Source organism: Paraphaeosphaeria sporulosa (genome assembly GCF_001642045.1).
Source record: "Paraphaeosphaeria sporulosa strain AP3s5-JAC2a unplaced genomic scaffold CC84scaffold_14, whole genome shotgun sequence".
Taxonomy (NCBI): Eukaryota; Fungi; Ascomycota; class Dothideomycetes; order Pleosporales; family Didymosphaeriaceae; genus Paraphaeosphaeria; species Paraphaeosphaeria sporulosa.
In genome coordinates this window covers 300,163-317,122 of record NW_017253373.1, presented here as the reverse complement: position 1 = coordinate 317,122, position 16,960 = coordinate 300,163, and the positions used below count along the sequence as shown (strand labels likewise).

Below are 16,960 nucleotides of genomic sequence, written 5' to 3'. Positions count from 1 at the left end.
GCACATAAAGACCCTCGATGACCGAGGCCGGGACATTGTGCTCGGCGAATTCTCCGACAAAGGCTTGAGCGTTGCACCTATTCATACATCTTCGCAGACCACCCGAACAACTTCTGCTGTCAGCACCCACGATCGTCTTCAAGTCCTACCATGATTGGCTTGAAAATACTGACCGCGCGGCATTACAATGTGTGTAGCCTGCTCACTCGCTATGACCTACGCCAGTGGAAACCGCAGATGGTACGACCCAATGCAAACATCTCCTTTGATCACATGGACATGGCTCTTTCTTCGCACGCACGCTGCGCTTACCTCGATGACGGGACGTCATTACCAGTGGCAGTGACATCCTGCAAAGCAAGCCTGGATTGCACCCTGTAGCATATCTCCTCTCGTTGCTTCGGATTGTTTCCGACATTCGCACTCACTCCCGCGGCAATTCAAGGCAGCACACCGTGTATTACAGCCTCCAGTTGCTACACACGCAGCACACAAGCAATATAACTGAAGCTTCGGCCCCGGGTAAATACACGCAGGTGCATCGCTACTAGTTAGCTTACTTTCATGGAGGGACGTTTCACTTTCAGCTTCACAGGCAGGTGATCATCATACATTCAAAGAGTGATTTCCGGGCCTCTTTTAAGGCTTGAATCGAAGCGTGATGCATGTCATAGGGTCTAGCAAGGTATCATCGAACTATGTACAGAAAAGACAGCATCGGGGCGCAAGAATATCGTCCTCCACGTCACAACTCCATCATCAAGATCCAAATGTCTTACTCCGTCCCGCGCTCTCCTTCTGCTTCGGCGGCAGTCCCTTGGGCACATCTGCCATCTTCGCATAGGGGTTGAAGTTCGCCGCTTTCTTCTTCTCCTTCTTGCCTTTCCGGTCTTTCTTCTTGTCCGTGCTCGGCGTGTTCGCATGCAGCACGCTCGGCGCATTCGCATAGTCGAAGGCTAGCTCGTCGTTGTCGTTGAGGGACTCCTGGGCGGCTTGCTTTGCAGCGCGCTTAGCTGCTTTCCGAGCTGCCTTACGCTCAGCCTTTTCGCGGCTCCGAATCGTTTCGTCATCTTCTGACAGCATGATCTCGTCGTCGAGCATTGGGTCTGACTTGGATGGTGTGGCAGCGTCGGCGAGAGCTTCGGTAGCTTTGCGCTTGCGGCCACCGAGCTGCTTAACGACGAAGATGTCGGTGCGGGGGTCTTCGGCGGGGCGGTCTTCTTGTGCGATGAATTTGGGGGGTTCTTGGACTGGAGCGGGGGAGTCGGTCGCGCCACTGTTGTCGGCAAAGATATCGGCGTGGAGAGGCGGGAGAGGCAGTGCAAAGGAAATGTTCGGCAGAGACGCAGACTTTGGTGGTGCGGTATCCTTCTTCGTAAGGAGGCCCCAGAACTGTGAAGCATTTGTGCGCAATGCTGAAGTGTCAAGTTGTATGGGCGCAGCGGATTTCATGACTGCTGCTGGGGCTGGAGGCGCAACGGCGAGTGGTGCAGGAGTCGGTTGGGTCTGCGTTCGTTCCTGTCGGTCTGCTTCCCTGAGGTTTTCGATCCTCTGTAGTGTCACGTAGAGATCAGGACCGGTCATGCCAGCAGCCTTCGCGCCCTGAATGATCTCTACCAGCTCTTCGGCACGAATTCGGAGTGTTGGCGAGACATGGACCACGACGGTAAACAGCGCTGCCTTATCCTGCGGCATATCTCGTGCAATAGAAAACAGAGCGTGATTTGGCATCACGAAGATGGGGCTGTCGTCCTCTTCCCGAGCTACATCATCTCTCCACTTGTGTACAGCTCGGAAAACCGCGAACTGCTGCGGCGTGAATTGAACAGGTGTCCTCGAAACAAGCCTATACCAGCCCGTAGAGCCGAGCCCGAGGTCACCATCGTATATCGGGTGTTCATAGCGTTGCAATGCCGTGTCCTTGGATTTCACCAGGACGTCCAGCACCTTGTTGGTTTCGGGGTGCGAGAAATCCGACTTTTCGACAAGCTCGTTTCGCATGTTGTCGAATATGTAGAGAAGGAAATGGGTATCTGCTCGCGCATACTCAAACAGCTCCTTGGTCAACGGCCGTATTCGCCAGTCGGCCAATTGATACTGCTTTTGTGCTTGGAACTTGATGAAACGTTCGAGGAGATATGCCAGGCTTCCTCCCGGATATCCTAGCGAGCGAGCTGCATGATATGTGTCAAACAGACCAACAACATAAATTCCTAGGTCTCGTTGGAGCCAAACAATGTCCATGAAGGCACCGTGAAGCACCTTGATGATATTGGGATCCGCGAAGACCTGATTTAAACACTCGAGCTGACGCCTCCAGGGCTTGAGTGTATCGACGATCCAGTCCTTTTCGCGTGTGCTGATCTGCATGAGCGAGACCATACCGATGTACGAGCGGTTATCGTGGTGTTCCAGGTCGACAGCAATTTCCTTGGCAGTCTTGAGCTCGGCCAACATGGTCGCAAGCGCTTCTGGGGTATCGACGAAGGTCGCAGTGGTGGTCTCGAATGGCTTGTACGGTTTTGGACCAATGCGCTGATACATGGAGTTGGGGTATTCGTAGGTTTCGATCTCGGTCTGGTAGGGGTGTGGGTATCTACTTTCGTCAGTGCTGCTAGCAGGCTGTCTACGAAGCTCTTACTGTTCGCGCCCGCGGCTGTCCTTGAACGTCTGCAGGCAGTGCTCCATGGGTACCTTGGCGTGTGGTTTCGACGTGAGTAGAGGCCTGAAGCCGCCCGTCTCGTCGTTCTTGGGCACATGTTCGAACAAGAGCTGCGGCTTTGGCAGGTGCTTGTTAGGCGTAGCGGCGATGTTTGGGCGAGGCTTAGCAGCGGCAGCAGTAGCAGCGGCGTTCTGATCATGTTAGTTTCTTGCCAATGCATCCATGCACGACACTCCACGTACCTGCTCGGCGCCGGGGCTCATGCGCTTGACCACGCCAGAGTACTCGTCCAGGCTAGTGTCGGCCTTCTCCAACAAGCTGTCGATGACATCAACAAACCCCCTCCACTTGTCGTCCTCGTCGAGGGCCTCGACGTTGGGTAGAACGGGACCTACAGCGTCCGAGCCCGCTGCAGCATTTTCCAGAAGGCGTCGCGCGAGCTGGAGAAGCCGCGCATTTTGGCCGTCGAGTGCTTCGCCCGCAGCGGGATTGAGCGAGCGCTGGAAGGGAACGTCGGCTCCGTTGATGCGCGTGGCAGCGCGTGTCGTTGCAATGAGAGCCTTGGTAATCTGGTCCTGGGTCGTTTTGAAGTCCATGGTGGCTCTACAAGCGCCCGAATACCATCGCGCAGCTGCCAGCCAACTGATGAAGGGGGACGTCTTGGTGGAAAGTCGAGGGCGTGGCCGAGGGCGACCGCGTGCTGTGAAAGAAGTCAGTGGCCATCCATGCCCCGAAGGAAATTCGAGACGCGGAAATCTTGGCGCGCCTTATCGATAAAGCTCCACGCTCGTACCTGCACCTCCGCCTCCGTTGCCGCCTCTGCCTGTAGGCTCCCTCCCTCTGAGAATCCATCAAAATGTCGGCTTCGCTGGCCCCAGAGTGCAACCAAGTGAAAGAGTGTGTGCATTTGGCAGCAAGGGTGCATTGTATGGGCACTGACAGTTCCTAGGCGGTACGACACCTGCTTCCTGAAATGGTACAGCGAGAGTGAGCTCTCTTGAACGTCAACTGTCACTGCAATTTGTTTGACATATCCAGAGTTCCTCCGCGGCGCCGCAACCACGGATGAGTGCGACCCACTCTTCAAGCAATACGAGCAGTGTCTTTCGGTGCGTGTCTGGATACCTCACTAGTCCGCTGTACTCATCGAAGCAGAAAGTATTGAAAGATCGGGGCATCGACAAGATGGTCAAGGAAGCACGAGACGACAATCGTGAAAATGATGCAGAGCACATGAAGCCTGTTGGTTTATTCCTGGCAGCTTCGCAGCGTATAACGTTAACAAGCCTTCCAGAAGCGATAACGGCCATCATTGCTCTTGGAGCCTGCGGCGTATGCGGCGTTCACGTCTGATGTTCAAGCTCAAAGCTGTAAGCAGCTTTGTTCCTGATGAAGCAAGTTCTTCCACTAACCAGAAAAACAGCAAAGTTCATGAGACCTTTGTAATATAGAATCACCTGGACGGGAAAAGGAGGGAGACCAATTCATCATTGGCATTTGTATTTGTATTCGTAGTTCCGACGGAAGAAGGAACAACTTCACTCTCCGAAATGACCAAATCCTTCACACATCGCGTTGATCGTTTCGGGAAACGGCCTAGGGCCAGGGCTCGTTTCAAACTAGTCGATGACAAAAAGCGCGAACAAAAGGTCCACACCTTGCATTGTCCCCTTCATCACATATATTGTGTCCTCTCCCACCTTCTCTGTACCTCCTCAATTTCATCCAACTGGATCAATTGCTCACCTAGAGTAACATGACCTCTTTCCCTACCTCCCGCATTGGGTTGAACCTGACCCCAGCAACGGCCTCATGGACCGTCCCCTTCGCAGCATACTACCTTTTCCTCCAAAACCGCATCGTGTATCAGCGTCTAACTACCCAGACGTAAGCTGTCCCCGTGAATGTAGAAACTATTTTCAGTGGCTGATTATGTGGAAAGGTATATGGGCGATACCATTGATGCGTCTAATGGAAATGAAGACCCGCTATACGTCTGCACTCGTGCGCAGCAGAATTTCAACGAGAACATCCCGCTTACGCTCATCATCGCTGGACTGGCAGAACTGAACGGAGCTGACCGGTAATCCACAGTCTGCCTTTGGCAGCGAGCGCAACTTACTGAACGAATCTGCAGGAAATATATCAACTACTTCCTTGGTGCTATGCTCGCTTTCCGTATCTCTCATGTTGAGCTGGGCTTGGTGAGTCACTTCAAGATGAGTTATGGGATGATCTTTTGCTAATTAGATAAAATCAGATGCGTCCAAAGTCCATGGGTGTTGGAAGGATTATCGGCTACTATGGAACCCAGGCTTCTTTGTTGACGATGTCAGCATATCTGTTCTACACCGTCAAAGACTATTTCATGTGATTTGATTACGGCACATTGAATCAATAGAGGTTTTTATGCTTGCGCTTGATCTATCGCCACTCTATGTACAGGGCTGCACCGGCCAATTTGGTCCCTAGCGTCTCTACAAACTCGAACATTCCTGCCCTGTCTTCGTTCGGACTTACCCGTCTTCATATTCACAATCACTGATGCAAGATAAATTCTCATTATGATCATTGTATCATCGCCCGTGTCAGCCCTTACCTTCTGATGATGGGCGCCCGGAGCCGCTGTTAGGCTGATCGAAACGAAGACTCGCGAGACGCTACCCACAGCATCGGGAACTCAAGGGCAAACAACAGTTGCATGGCGATGATTGAGCTTACAAAAAGACAGTCCTAGAGTCTATGATCTGTAAGGATAGTCCACACTTAGGCGCAACATTAGTGCGTCTCCGAACCAAGAACTCTAACAATACCTCGCCAAATCCGGACTCGTGGGCAACGACTGAGCCACAAATGGCGCATAATGCTTTTCTAATAGCCGCTCTCACCACCAGTATATACTTGTTGCCATTTCGCTTCTCTTCAAGTTGCGATTAGTTGGATGCTGACGCGTGATACTTGAGGCGCAACGTATATCATCGGCTGCTCATATCACTGCGCTACACAATCCTTCTTTGACTTCTCTCCTATCGGCATGGAAACGCATCGGATCAACGGTCGGGAGCTATCGAAAAAAGTAAGGTGCTTCCATGAGCAGAAGCGAGCTTTCAGAATATTTCATGGGAACTCGCATTCCTTTCAGGTCATGCACGATCTAAGCGCTGTCATCCACACAAAACATCTGGACCATATCCTCGACATCAACACGTCCAGTGGGTTTGCCATGGTGGGACCCAATGTTGCCATGAAAAAGCTCGTCAGAACATACATTGAAACATGGCATGATACCGGTAGTGGTACCGTCTTTCCCAGGTACGACAGTGGGCGGCACATTTGCAGGCACTGCTGATAGCAGCTTCTCTTTCAAACACGGTTTCTTTGACCGGTCCGTGCTGTGGGACCATAACTCGAGGATCACGGACGCGCAATTTTGAGCTTCTTGATGGGATGATAGAGTCCCTTGGAGCAATCGGAATTTCCAAGGCCCTTCGAATCATGCTTATGCCTGCTTTGAAGTGGGTTGAGCTTAACTGCATACCTGTCCGAGATGCTGGCGCCGCTATGGAAACTCTCGGCCAGCTTGCACAAGATCCCAAGAAAGGTGTCTTAGAAGCACTGATCTACGGACCTGAGGCACAGCCATACGTTGCCACAGCTGTCGGGAAGCTTACTACGGCCAGCAACCATTCTCAAGCCATATTCAGTACTCCAGATAAGGAGTGGTTCTACGAGCATTCCCATCATGCAAGCGAGAGTACAGAAAGCACCCCAGTCACCGATACTACCTCGTCCGGTATGACCGAGGTTCTACCAGTCTGGGAGAGTACTGCTTCGGTCGACTGGCTTTGAATAATTGGTCCAGATGGGGCGCGGATAGTGCTCTAAGGTCCCATGCACTTGCTCAAACGATGCAAGTGCTCCATTGGGCTGACCATCTATCAGTACACGATCTCATTGTTCCTCAAGATCCGACATCGGATATGCTCGAGTACCGGTATCTCGGCAGCAACTTGAAGATACATCCTCTACCTTTGTCTCCTGTTCGTCAATGGCCGGAAAACCGCGCCAGTAGTATGTAGCGTCTTCTAAACATCCTCCTTTATGCTAGTACTCCAGTCATGCGCAATTACCCATCGCAATCAAATCTTGCCACAAGACCTATCTTTGGGGTTGGACACTGTCAACAAGTGACATGCCCACAGCGTTCGGAGAGACGCATCGCCAGACCGAACAATCATTACACCGGCTCGGCGGTTTCAAGCGGCTCTATTCGCGCAACTACTACGCCGAGGAAGAGTTCTGGCAGAAATATCCCAAGGAGGAATACGATCAGCTGAGAGTCAAGTATCACGCGGAGTTGCCTCTGTGGAAGAAGAGCGAGGCGCCTGCGCGAAAAACAGGTTTGCCAAAGCAGAAGAGTTTTTGGGATCGATTATTCGCAAGGACGGGAGTAGTGGCTATGAATCACGCGCAGGGCTATGTGTGAGAGTAGAGTAGAACAATGTAGAGCACGAGTCCGATCGCGTTCATGTAGTCTTAATAGGTGATCTACGCAGGGGCATATGAAGCGAGGGTCTATTTATAGCTGTGCCATTTGATAACGAAAGTACGCAATATATCCACAGCCAAACACAGTGGATTGAGTTCGATGCATTGGTGCCCTTGCAGAGTAAACAACAGCGTGAAAATCCCACTTGAGCTAAACGCCAGTGAGGCTAGCATACCACATACCGGGAGTTGTACCAGCACTTGAGCCTATGCGACGATTAATTCGGTTTGTCATTCGAGCATATATCTCTATATGATTGCATGTGAGCCTGTCAGTTTTCATCCAAGGTGCTCACCTCAGCTGCAATCATAAGACGAATTATTTGTTTATACAACACGAGCATAGATGGGTAGAACCACATGCCAAGCGCATACTTACCGGTACGGTGCCGCGACCCGTAGTCCGAACGACTTCCACTCAGCCACACCACGCCTTCTCTACACAATTACCGCAACTGTTGGCAGTCAACAAACGTCAGATCACGCTTTTGCAATGCCTTTGCCATTGTCGCAACAAATCGGGTGCTAAAGCGACGCAAGAACGCGCTGGGAAAGTGTCGCTCCCAAAGTAGACAACTGCCGATCGGTTCCCGCGCATGCACACGCAACGAGCCCGAAGCGGTCACGCTACAATGCTGTACCTTGCGGCTCCAAGGATGGCCCTACGTGTCACTGTGCACACTTGCCCTCTGCCAAAACGCAGGCGTACAGCCAATGGCAGCGTTCCCTGCTGGCGGCCTTGCGCGACGTGATTGGTGCGCTGTGTCCGTAGGAAGTCGTCGGACATTTGGCGACAGACACGGACCCCATACCAAAAGACTCCGACACCTGCCAGTGACCACCGTAGGCAAAGGCGACAGCAGGCGGGCGGCGGAGTCTGGACGGAGTGCCGTACGCTATGGCGCATCTACTTGAGCGCGAGAGGGCGCAGTGATATAAATGAGTGTACCTAAGGCACTCCGGTTGACCATCGCACACCATCAGCTTCAGCTTCCTTTTCCTACCGTTTCTCTGTTCTATCTTCTGCACAGCAATAATTACGACGGTCTCTCCTTAATACCATACACACCACAGTCTCTACACTACTTTTCGCTCGAGCATTTCCCGCTAGACTTTCTTCACCATGCAGTACTTTACTCTTGCCGCTCTTACTACCCTCATCGCCTCGGCCGCCGCCGTCGGCAAAGCCGTTGTTAAGAACAACAGCCAGGATACCATCTACGTCTGGTCTGTTGGCGCCGAAATCAGCGAAAAGCAGACCGTCGAGCCCGGTACGTCTTCCTCTCCTTCCGCCCCCACCCAAACATCCTTCTAACGTCATCATCACCAGGCAAATCCTGGTCTGAGAAGCTCCACACCGACCCCACCACCGGCGGCATCGCCATCAAAATCACCACAAAGGACGACGGCATCTTCAATGGCGCACCCCAGCAGATCTTCGCCTACAACCTCGTCGACGACGCCGTGTGGTACGATCTCAGCACCGTGGACGGAAACCCCTTCGAGGGTCAGCACATCACCGTTACCAACCGCCGCCACGAGACCATCGACTGGCCCCAGGGCACGAACCCTGGCGGCGAGTTCAGCCAGATCAAAGCCGGCGACCGGGAGAAGAACGTCGTGTTCCTTGTCGGCGCGGGCGAGTCGTAGGAGGGCGGTAATAAGCAGAGAGACATGATACCCTGGTCGGTTGGTCGCGATGAATAGTTTTCCTTGGTTTTCTTGATGCATGGTCAGGTGTTTGTTCTTTTGTGTGTATATATTCATCATCTTCGGGGATTACCCTTGAACCTTCAGAAAGAAAAATTAGAACAGAATGGAACATCGATGAACATTGGTTATCGAAGGAAAAACTGTTTTCGACTGCTTGTTAGTGAATCTTGCCTCTGCGTCCTCCTGCAGACCGCGGCTTGCTCTGTGGAAGTTTCGCTCGACCCTGCCTCGCATCCCCTCTCGCATACGGAACCGTGGGCTACCATCACGCAATACCTAGGCCCAAACAAACCTCGCGAGGAACACCACCCGAAATGGCACCTCTCCCCAAGAAAATTCTTGTCTTCGGCGCAACGGGCGTCATTGGTAAATACATCATCTCTGGCCTCGTCGATGCCAAGGCCAGCGTCGAGAAGATTGGCATATTTACGTTGCCTACAACGGTAGAAAGTAAGAAAGCTGATGTCGCCGCGCTGTAAGACCAAGATGTGGAAGTCCTGGTGGGAAACGTGGAGTCCGAGGCGGATGTGACGAGGGCGTATGATGGTGAGCAAACCAACTCCCCGCCCTGGTCCACAATAGCATTCGTTGCCCGCAACGTCTCACCTGCCTGTTGCAAGAACCAGCCATACACTCTCGAAAGACGCACGTCTTAACAGACATCAGGCTGCGACACCGTCATCTCCGCCCTTGGCCGCTCCACCATCCTCGTCCAAACTCCCCTCCACCGCCTCGCCGAAGCCTCCCCTACAATCCACACTTTCTTCCCCTCTGAATTCGGCACAGACAATGAGTACTCCACCTCCACCTCTACGCACGAAAAGCTGCACCAGCTCAAGCTCCAAGTGCGCAAGTACGTGCGCGAGTACATCCGCAAAGTGGCCGTCACGTACCTCGTCACGGGACCGTACTCGGATCTGTATCTGAGCGCGCAAGCGGGGGACTTTGAGCGCGCTGGGAGTTTCGATGTGAAGGGCGGGAAGGCGGTTCTGCTCGGCGACGGCGACAGCAGGGTGGCGTTCACGAGCATGCGTGATGTGGGCGTGTTGCTTGTCGCGGCGCTCAAGACGTCTGGAGAAGGTTCGCCGAGGACGCTCAAGGTGAACTCTTTTACTGCGACGCCGTGGCAGATTTTGGTGGAGTTTGAGCGGCAGACGGGGAAGGTGTGGTGTGTGGAATATACGTCGGTTGAGGAGCTGAGGTGTGGAAGAGCGGCGATGGAACGAGGTATACGCTGAGGAGGATCTGGACAGAAAGGGGGACGTTGCATGCAGAAAGGGTTAATGGAATTATTGGAGAGCCGAATTTAGAGACGTTGGAGAGACAAGTGAGGCTGTCCATTGAGAGGCAACTAGGGAAAGGGCAAGCGTAGATGAGCATGCGCCGATTAAGGAATCATTAATAAGCGGGGGAGAGGTCTTCTTCGATGATCAAGGTTCTCGAACAGTTCGTATGTGTCGTCGCAATATACAACATCATGAGGAATATGGTAACTCCAAGCAGCCCCAGCAGCCTTTGTCCCGTCATGTTCAGCCAGACCCTGCCATCCCAGCCAGTTTGGCACCCAATGCTACGATACCATCCAAACGCCGAGTCCGGTGTACCCAAAACCCCAACGCCCAATAAATATGCTCAAGAAGACTATGACTAAGGATTCGTGCTATCCCTTGATGTAGTCCTTGTTTTCGATTGTCACACTCTTCGTCTGGGTGGTGATTAGCGACTCCCTGCAGCTCGGAAGGATCGAAGCATTTACCATGTGGTTGACTTTGTACACGCCAACAAGGCGCGCAGAAAGCTCGAACATGTTGTTGCGCAGCGAGATAACAATGAACTGCGCGTTCTTGGTGCGCTGCTGGATGTAGCTCGCAATAATGGAAACCTAAATACGTTAGCTATGCGTTCTCATGCGAACTGTCTTACCCAGCAGACTCACGTTTCTAAAATCCAACGCGGCATCGATCTCGTCCATGACGTACAACGGTGTCGGTTTGTAGTGATGCAGCGCAAATACCAGGGCCAACGAGCTCAGCGTCTTCTCACCACCGGAGAGGTTCGAGATGCTCTTCCAGCTCTTCTTGGGCGGCATAACGCTGAAGTTGATACCTTCTGCGAAAGGATCCCAAGAGTCGACCAACTCTAGTTCGGCGTTCCCACCGTTGGTGATGAGCATGTACATCTCCTTCAGCTTCGAGGTAATGATCGCGAAGCCTTCCATGAAACCTTCTAAACGCAATTTCTTGAGTTCGTCAAGCTTCTTCTTGGAGGAATCGCGGGCAGCAACAGCCTCATCGAGGGAACGGGTCCGTTCAGCATGCTCATTGGTACGCTTTCGGTATTCCTCTAGCACTGTGACGTCGACTGTGACATTCTCGATCTTCTTCTTGAGACCGGCGATCGAAGCCTTGATCTCATCTTTGTCCATGTCTCGAAGCTCGTCTTTAGTGTATTCGGTAAGGCCTGCACCCTCTTGCTCCGACTCTCCAAAATCACCCAGATTTTGGAAGGTAAGTTTAGCCAGCTCTTCACGGTACAGCTGTTGTTGACTTTGGCGTTTGCTGAGGCTTTTCTGGCCCTCTTCGAGCTCGTTACGCATCTCGATCTCATGAGCACGTGTTTCGTTCAATGCAGCTGTCTTTTCATCGAGTTCTGCCTTTAGAGTCTGCAGCTCTTCTTTTGTCGCTTCCAAAGCTTCCAGGGCTTCCTCGGCTTGCTGCCTGATCCCTGCAGCGTCTTGCTTGTGTGCCTCCATATCCTCTTCGATCTTTTCGGCATCGCGTTCAAGCTTTTCAAGGTCCCGGATCGCGTCAGCATGTGCCTTTTCGTGTTTGGCGAGTTGCTTCTCTTCTTTTGACTTTGACACCTCCGCATTCGATGTCATGTCAGCAAGAGAATCGATTTGGCCTTTCACATCGGCAACCTTGGCGTTCTGGGTCCGCAGCTTTGAGCCACCGATTTCCATAATCCTCTCCTGTAGTTCTTTGATCTCAGCCTCCACCTCAGCAGTTTCTGCGTGTAGCTTCGCAACTTCCTTTTCGGCCGACGCGATGCTCTTCTCGAGTTTCGAGATACTGGCCTTGTCCGACTTGACTAACGCCTGTTCAGCGCTGAGTTCCTTGATCCGTCGTTTAGAGTCAGCAATGTTCCGGTCAAAGCTATCCAGCTCCATTGCGATCTTTTGAGCCTGTGTTTCCAGCTGAGGAATCTGTTGGTTCAAGCTACGAAGCTGTGATTCAAGACCTAGTTGTTGTTCCTGAAGCTCTGCATAGCTCTGTTCAAGGGCATCGCGGTCTTGCTCAAGTTTCGCAACTTGGGTGCTCGTGACGTTGGCCGCAAGTTTTGACGACATCTTACCCTTCGATACTCGATTGCCACCACCGCTCATTGTACCTGCTGTCTCAATTAACTCGCCATTGAGAGTGACAACGCGCCATCGGCTTGCGCCGTAGGCTACACGATTGGCCTGGTCAAGATCCTTCGCAACGAGTGTGTTCGTCAGCACGTTGTAGAAAACCAGTCTGAATTTCACATCATTCGGCTTGATGAGATCGAAAAGTCGTGGGACGTTCTCTGGTGTTTCAATAGGCGAGAGATCGCGTTGTTGCTGGCGGTTGAGAGGTCTGAATGTGCCTCGACCTAGGTTATTCTTACGGAGGTAGTCGATGCACTGCTCTCCCACTTCAGCTGAATCGACAACGAAATGATCCAGCGCAGGACAGGCTGTCGAGATGGCGATATCGTACTTCTGATCGATAGTACCGAGATTGCCAAGACGTCCATGGAAGCCGCTAATACGTCCTTGGTCTTTCAATTTCATCAGTTTGTCTTGGACGTTGCCCTGATTCTGAGTCTCTGAAAGGCTCGCCCGCGCTTCGTTAGCGTTCTGCCTTGCACCGGACAGTTTGGATCTGAGGGCGGGTTCTTGCTGTGCCAATTGATTGAGCTTTGCCTGCACATGCTGGACTTCCTTCAGTGCTTTCTTTTGTTCCGCCTTGCATTCTTCTAGCTCGTCGACCTTGGTCTGCTTCGATTCTTGCAAGGTGGCGATCTTGGCTTCGGCCTCAGCAATTCCTTTGGCACCTGCGTTCTCTTTCTCGCGAATAATGTCAAGCTCGCTCTGAGCTAGAGCGATCGCAGATTGCTTTTCACTGATCTTGGCAGTCCAAGGCTCGAGGGACTTTTGCTTTGCCGCGATCTCGTCCGAAAGGCCCTGAGTCTTGCCTGCAAGGCTTGCACGGATAGCCTCAAGCTCCTCCTCTTCGGCCGCCATCTTCTCCTCTAGCGCTGCCATATCCTCGGCATAGCCCTCTAGATCAGAAGCATACTGTTTCGCGTTTGTCGAAGCCTCGGACATGCCATGCTTACTGGTTTCCCTTGTCTTCTCGAGCTTCTTCTGCTTTCCGATCATGAATTTCTTCTTCTCCTCAAACTTGACCGTGTCCTTGTCGATCTTCGCAACCTCTTTCTGGAGTTCTTGGGCCTGCTTCTCCAACCGCTCGCATTCCTTGGAGCCTCGCTTGTACTGCTTCTCAAGCTCTTTGATGCCTTCCTCATTGCCCTGATGTGCCTGGAGCTCCTCGTCCAACCGAGCTTGCATCTGTGCCACAGACTCGCTGGCTGCATGAATGTAATCGTCAAGCTCTGAGATGTGGATCTGGTAGAGGGCCGATTGTTTTGAAGCGATCTCATTCTCATCGTGGAGAAAGGCGAGTGCTGCGTTTTTCTTATCTTCGAGCCCATCCCTTTCCTTCTCTACAATTTTGACTCGTCGTTCCTTTTCTTGGGCGGTTTCGTTGAGTTCATCCGTCTCGGTTATGGCTTGCTCGATAGGTGTCTTGTACTGGGATGTCCCAATGATATCCTCGAGGTACTCCAGCAGACCATCGTCATGCTCCCCCTGCGCCTTGGGCTTCATCTGAGCGATCGATTCGACCTCGCCCTGCAAGATTAAGAACCGCTTGTGGTCCAGGTCCACACCACGTCCCTTCAGAAGGTTGGTCACTACCGTGAATGATGATTCCTTGTTGTTGATGTAGTACTTGCTGGCGTTGTTCTTGAAGGCTCGCCGGGAGATGATGAGCTTCGAATTCGGGATGGTCTCGCAGCCTCCTTCGGGGAGATCCTTGACTTCTTCAAAATGAACTGCAACCTCGCAGTAGTCGAGATTGGGGAATTGGGCTGAGTTGTGGATGAGAGCCGAGATCTTGCCCTGCCTCATCTTGCTCGCACGGAAACCAAAGACGAACAGCAACGAGTCAATGACATTGGACTTGCCTGATCCGTTTGGACCCACAACGGCGGAGAAGGAGCGATGGAAAGGCCCTACTTTCTGTTCCCCAGCGTAGCTCTTGAAATTGGTAAGGACCAGCCACTCAATGACGGTGCGCTGCTGCGGAACATCTGACTGATGCGTCGAGGGGATGCCGGCGAGCCGCTTGCGCGCCACAATGTCCATGGGCTTCTCCAGCAACGTGTGTTTCGTGCTGAAAACCATGGTAGCGTCGGGTTTGGCATCAGGCTCGGGCTGTGACGATGGCACGGGTATCTGTTCGTTGAGCGCGCTCTCGGTGATGTCTGCGAGGGGCGCGCTGGGTGCGCGGGGCACGATAGTAGGCTCGTCTGGTTCAGATTGAGGCTCGGGCTCAAGGCCAGGCTCAAGCTTGACTGCGGGTTCGAGCTGTGTCACAGTCACTTCCGAATGCAACAAGCTCTGGTCCGGCGTCTCTGAGGGCTCTGACGGTTGCGGGGTAGGCAGGATGGAGCCTTCCACCGCTGGCTCTTCCGCTACCAGGACACGAGACTTGCGGCTGGCCGTCGTCGTTGTACGTTTCCGTGGCGACTTCGCGGGCGTGGGATTTGCAGGGTGTTCTGCAGGTGGATTGAACACCTGGGTCGGTTCGATTAGGTCGGTGGGCTCGACGGATTCTGTTGCGCGCGGCCGCCGTGTGGTTCTCCGCGCTGGGGCTGGCTTCGGGGTCGCTGCTGCAGCACCTGCAACCTTCTTGGGCCTCCCTCGTGCGCGTTTCTGTGGTGGGGGTGCCGGTGTAAAGTCGTCTTCTTCTTCTTCCTCCTCCTTGATCTTTGGTGCCTGGTTCTCCTCACCGTCCGAGTCGTCGTCGACGATCGGCGCTTTCCGACGCGTCGCGGCGGCGCGCGTGGACTTCCGGGGCGACGCGGACGACATTTTCGCTGGCTGTGTGCGGTTAGTCGGCGTGCGTTTGCTCCAATGTATGAAGCCGTCCTGGTGTTCGTTTCGGTGCTGTTGGTAAACATTGTGCACGGACCATGGGCCAATTCACGCTAGACACGTGCTTGCCCCACGCATCCCGACGCGTTCTCTTACACACGACACAGGTTTATGCTTACGCAGACCCAGCGGCATTGCAAAGCTCGTCCTCGACATGCGATGTCGCTCTCATACACTTGAACATCATCCAGGTTACACGCCTAACATCCAAACCCGCCCTCGCAGATCACTTTTTGGCATGGACGTGATCACATGGTATGCGTTATCAGTTTACAGTGCTGGGTCTCAAAGGTAGCTCAAGTCTCCCCGGCCTCACTCTCCCCGAGCCGGACGGACCATGGCAGATAACAGACATCACAATTCTGGGTGAATCAAGACCGGGCATGATGGGATCCATTAGTTCTAGATGACCTCTCCCATGCTATACACTCGTTGCGCATGTTCAACCTTGGCCCAGCTAGTGGCATCCAGGAGTGCAGAAGCCTCCATAGCAGTAACACACCCTCTTCTCCACAAGAGCCTAAGTAGCATCAGCGTCCATCCATCAACAGCAGAGTTGAGCTCAACCTACCGCCCACGCAGTTGCATCTGCCTCGGCCTCGGCCTCGGCCTCAGCCTTAGCTTCTCTCTTGGTGTTGCAACCTGCGGGAACGCAGAAGCCGCCGTAGCAGGAGCAGACGGCCTACGCAATTGTTACTTTTGCTTTCAAGGACAACTCGTGGCCGGATTTCAACGTACCACTGCGGCCTCAGCATCGGCGGTAGGCGCAGCCATCACACCAGCCGCAAGGGCGAAGGTAGCGAGGATGGTCGTGGAGAACTTCATGTTGATTGTCTTGAAAGAGGGGACCGAAGCTTTGGTGGATGAGGCTTGAGTGAGTGCTGGATGACCCTCATGCTGCCCGACTCGACCCCTTCTTATACTTCATCTGGCTCCGCAGCGCCATACTTGTTACTATCCTAACCACCTGAGTAATTCACCATCTCGCTAACAGACCATGTTCAATTAGACTTAGACTTGCGCCGAAACAGAGAAGCTTCACTCCATACGTACGCGAATACCGTTGGTATAAACGCCACAATCCAGAGACTCCTCTTCGGACCGGCAATAGCACCAATCGGTAGTGTCATTGGGGCCTTACCGTGCGGTAGAGCTATACTCTCCGCCCGCAGACCCACCACCACTACGATCTCCCCCGTAATATTGACATGCTATGACCCCATGGGGTTCTAGTGTCGATACCACCTGCCTCATGGAGGCAATTGGACGACTGGACGCAGTCTCAATCTCTCCTAAACACTTTACAGTATCCAGACTTCGAAGAATCATCTCGGGTGGAGCTGTAGCCAATTTTCCCGCACACTCGTACGAGATGTCACTCAGTCCCCACTGGGATCGTTATCCTCAATACGATGCTCTTTCCACAGGCACGACCTCAATTTGTGGTAGTATTCGTTCAGTGACATTCGGCATGCACACCATAGCGACCATGCATCCTTCCGCGGGCGTAGACGGCCAAAGATCGCGGGGAGCAACATCGGTAGGTACGCGCCAAAGGCAGCTCAACTGCAAACAGCTAGTGGTGACGGGGCTTTTTTACGAATTCGTATCGCTCATTGAACACACGCCGGTAGACACGGCGTCGGGCGGAAGGTGAAGACTTGTTCATGACCACTGGTGCAACCTAGAGCAAAGGTTGCCACACCTTGGACTATCGTTTCGAATTATACGCTCGCGAGTTACTACACAGACAGTGGTGAAAATTCGATCTTAAAAAGCTTACTCACAAC

General features: G+C 53.0%; 8 protein-coding genes across 8 annotated transcripts; 5 read left to right on the top strand and 3 right to left on the bottom strand.

Annotated features, from left to right (window-relative positions):
- Positions 1–629: 629 nt before the first annotated feature.
- Positions 630–3,353, bottom strand: CC84DRAFT_1264025 (exosome complex exonuclease-like protein Rrp6). Its single transcript, XM_018185275.1, has 3 exons — positions 2,905–3,353; positions 2,642–2,853; positions 630–2,596 (listed from the first exon to the last, which is right to left on the bottom strand). The coding sequence occupies exons 1-3, from the start codon at positions 3,256–3,258 to the stop codon at positions 760–762; spliced, it is 2,403 nt and encodes an 800-aa protein (XP_018030011.1). The 5' UTR covers positions 3,259–3,353; the 3' UTR covers positions 630–759.
- A 158-nt stretch (positions 3,354–3,511) lies between these two features.
- CC84DRAFT_1169172 (uncharacterized protein) lies at positions 3,512–4,325 on the top strand. The gene is made up of 6 exons (XM_018179585.1): positions 3,512–3,559; positions 3,612–3,649; positions 3,701–3,771; positions 3,818–3,904; positions 3,957–4,032; positions 4,086–4,325. Exons 1-5 carry the CDS (start codon positions 3,519–3,521, stop codon positions 3,963–3,965), a joined length of 246 nt encoding a protein of 81 aa, XP_018030010.1. The 5' UTR covers positions 3,512–3,518; the 3' UTR covers positions 3,966–4,032; positions 4,086–4,325.
- A 93-nt stretch (positions 4,326–4,418) lies between these two features.
- Positions 4,419–5,036, top strand: CC84DRAFT_1103730 (uncharacterized protein; the record flags this gene model as incomplete). The annotated part of the gene is made up of 4 exons (XM_018175026.1): positions 4,419–4,549; positions 4,605–4,745; positions 4,800–4,866; positions 4,923–5,036. The coding sequence occupies 4 exons, from the start codon at positions 4,419–4,421 to the stop codon at positions 5,034–5,036; spliced, it is 453 nt and encodes a 150-aa protein (XP_018030009.1).
- Positions 5,037–5,807: 771 nt separating this feature from the next.
- CC84DRAFT_1209964 (uncharacterized protein) lies at positions 5,808–7,236 on the top strand (the record flags this gene model as incomplete). The annotated part of the gene is made up of 4 exons (XM_018182254.1): positions 5,808–5,982; positions 6,117–6,455; positions 6,605–6,733; positions 6,865–7,236. The coding sequence occupies 4 exons, from the start codon at positions 5,808–5,810 to the stop codon at positions 7,146–7,148; spliced, it is 927 nt and encodes a 308-aa protein (XP_018030008.1). The 3' UTR covers positions 7,149–7,236.
- A 1,097-nt stretch (positions 7,237–8,333) lies between these two features.
- CC84DRAFT_1103492 (uncharacterized protein) lies at positions 8,334–8,860 on the top strand (the record flags this gene model as incomplete). The annotated part of the gene is made up of 2 exons (XM_018175018.1): positions 8,334–8,481; positions 8,541–8,860. The coding sequence occupies 2 exons, from the start codon at positions 8,334–8,336 to the stop codon at positions 8,858–8,860; spliced, it is 468 nt and encodes a 155-aa protein (XP_018030007.1).
- A 377-nt stretch (positions 8,861–9,237) lies between these two features.
- On the top strand, positions 9,238–10,295 carry CC84DRAFT_1199813 (NAD(P)-binding protein; the record flags this gene model as incomplete). The annotated part of the gene is made up of 4 exons (XM_018181639.1): positions 9,238–9,373; positions 9,404–9,469; positions 9,590–10,106; positions 10,136–10,295. The coding sequence occupies 4 exons, from the start codon at positions 9,238–9,240 to the stop codon at positions 10,293–10,295; spliced, it is 879 nt and encodes a 292-aa protein (XP_018030006.1).
- Positions 10,296–10,364: 69 nt separating this feature from the next.
- CC84DRAFT_1130489 (condensin subunit Cut3) lies at positions 10,365–15,140 on the bottom strand. The gene is made up of 3 exons (XM_018175861.1): positions 10,860–15,140; positions 10,680–10,805; positions 10,365–10,628 (listed from the first exon to the last, which is right to left on the bottom strand). Exons 1-3 carry the CDS (start codon positions 15,105–15,107, stop codon positions 10,584–10,586), a joined length of 4,419 nt encoding a protein of 1,472 aa, XP_018030005.1. The 5' UTR covers positions 15,108–15,140; the 3' UTR covers positions 10,365–10,583.
- Positions 15,141–15,627: 487 nt separating this feature from the next.
- CC84DRAFT_1222655 (uncharacterized protein) lies at positions 15,628–15,995 on the bottom strand (the record flags this gene model as incomplete). Its single annotated transcript, XM_018183401.1, has 3 exons — positions 15,628–15,690; positions 15,742–15,852; positions 15,909–15,995. 3 exons carry the CDS (start codon positions 15,993–15,995, stop codon positions 15,628–15,630), a joined length of 261 nt encoding a protein of 86 aa, XP_018030004.1.
- Positions 15,996–16,960: the final 965 nt, after the last annotated feature.

Bases quoted from the DNA above. Each gene is read 5' to 3' on its own strand.
- CC84DRAFT_1264025 (XM_018185275.1), bottom strand. From the start codon at position 3,258: ATGGACTTCAAAACGACCCAGGACCAGATTACCAAGGCTCTCATTGCA. The intron at 2,854-2,904 runs GTACGTGGAGTG...TAACATGATCAG, and splicing joins TGAGCCCCGGCGCCGAGCAG to AACGCCGCTGCTACTGCTGC. The intron at 2,597-2,641 runs GTAAGAGCTTCG...TGACGAAAGTAG, and splicing joins GACAGCCGCGGGCGCGAACA to ATACCCACACCCCTACCAGA.
- CC84DRAFT_1169172 (XM_018179585.1), top strand. From the start codon at position 3,519: ATGTCGGCTTCGCTGGCCCCAGAGTGCAACCAAGTGAAAGA. The intron at 3,560-3,611 runs GTGTGTGCATTT...GACAGTTCCTAG, and splicing joins GAGTGCAACCAAGTGAAAGA to GCGGTACGACACCTGCTTCC. The intron at 3,650-3,700 runs GTGAGCTCTCTT...TGACATATCCAG, and splicing joins CCTGAAATGGTACAGCGAGA to AGTTCCTCCGCGGCGCCGCA.
- CC84DRAFT_1130489 (XM_018175861.1), bottom strand. From the start codon at position 15,107: ATGTCGTCCGCGTCGCCCCGGAAGTCCACGCGCGCCGCCGCGACGCGT. The intron at 10,806-10,859 runs GTGAGTCTGCTG...TAACGTATTTAG, and splicing joins CCGCGTTGGATTTTAGAAAC to GTTTCCATTATTGCGAGCTA. The intron at 10,629-10,679 runs GTAAATGCTTCG...ATCACCACCCAG, and splicing joins TGTACAAAGTCAACCACATG to ACGAAGAGTGTGACAATCGA.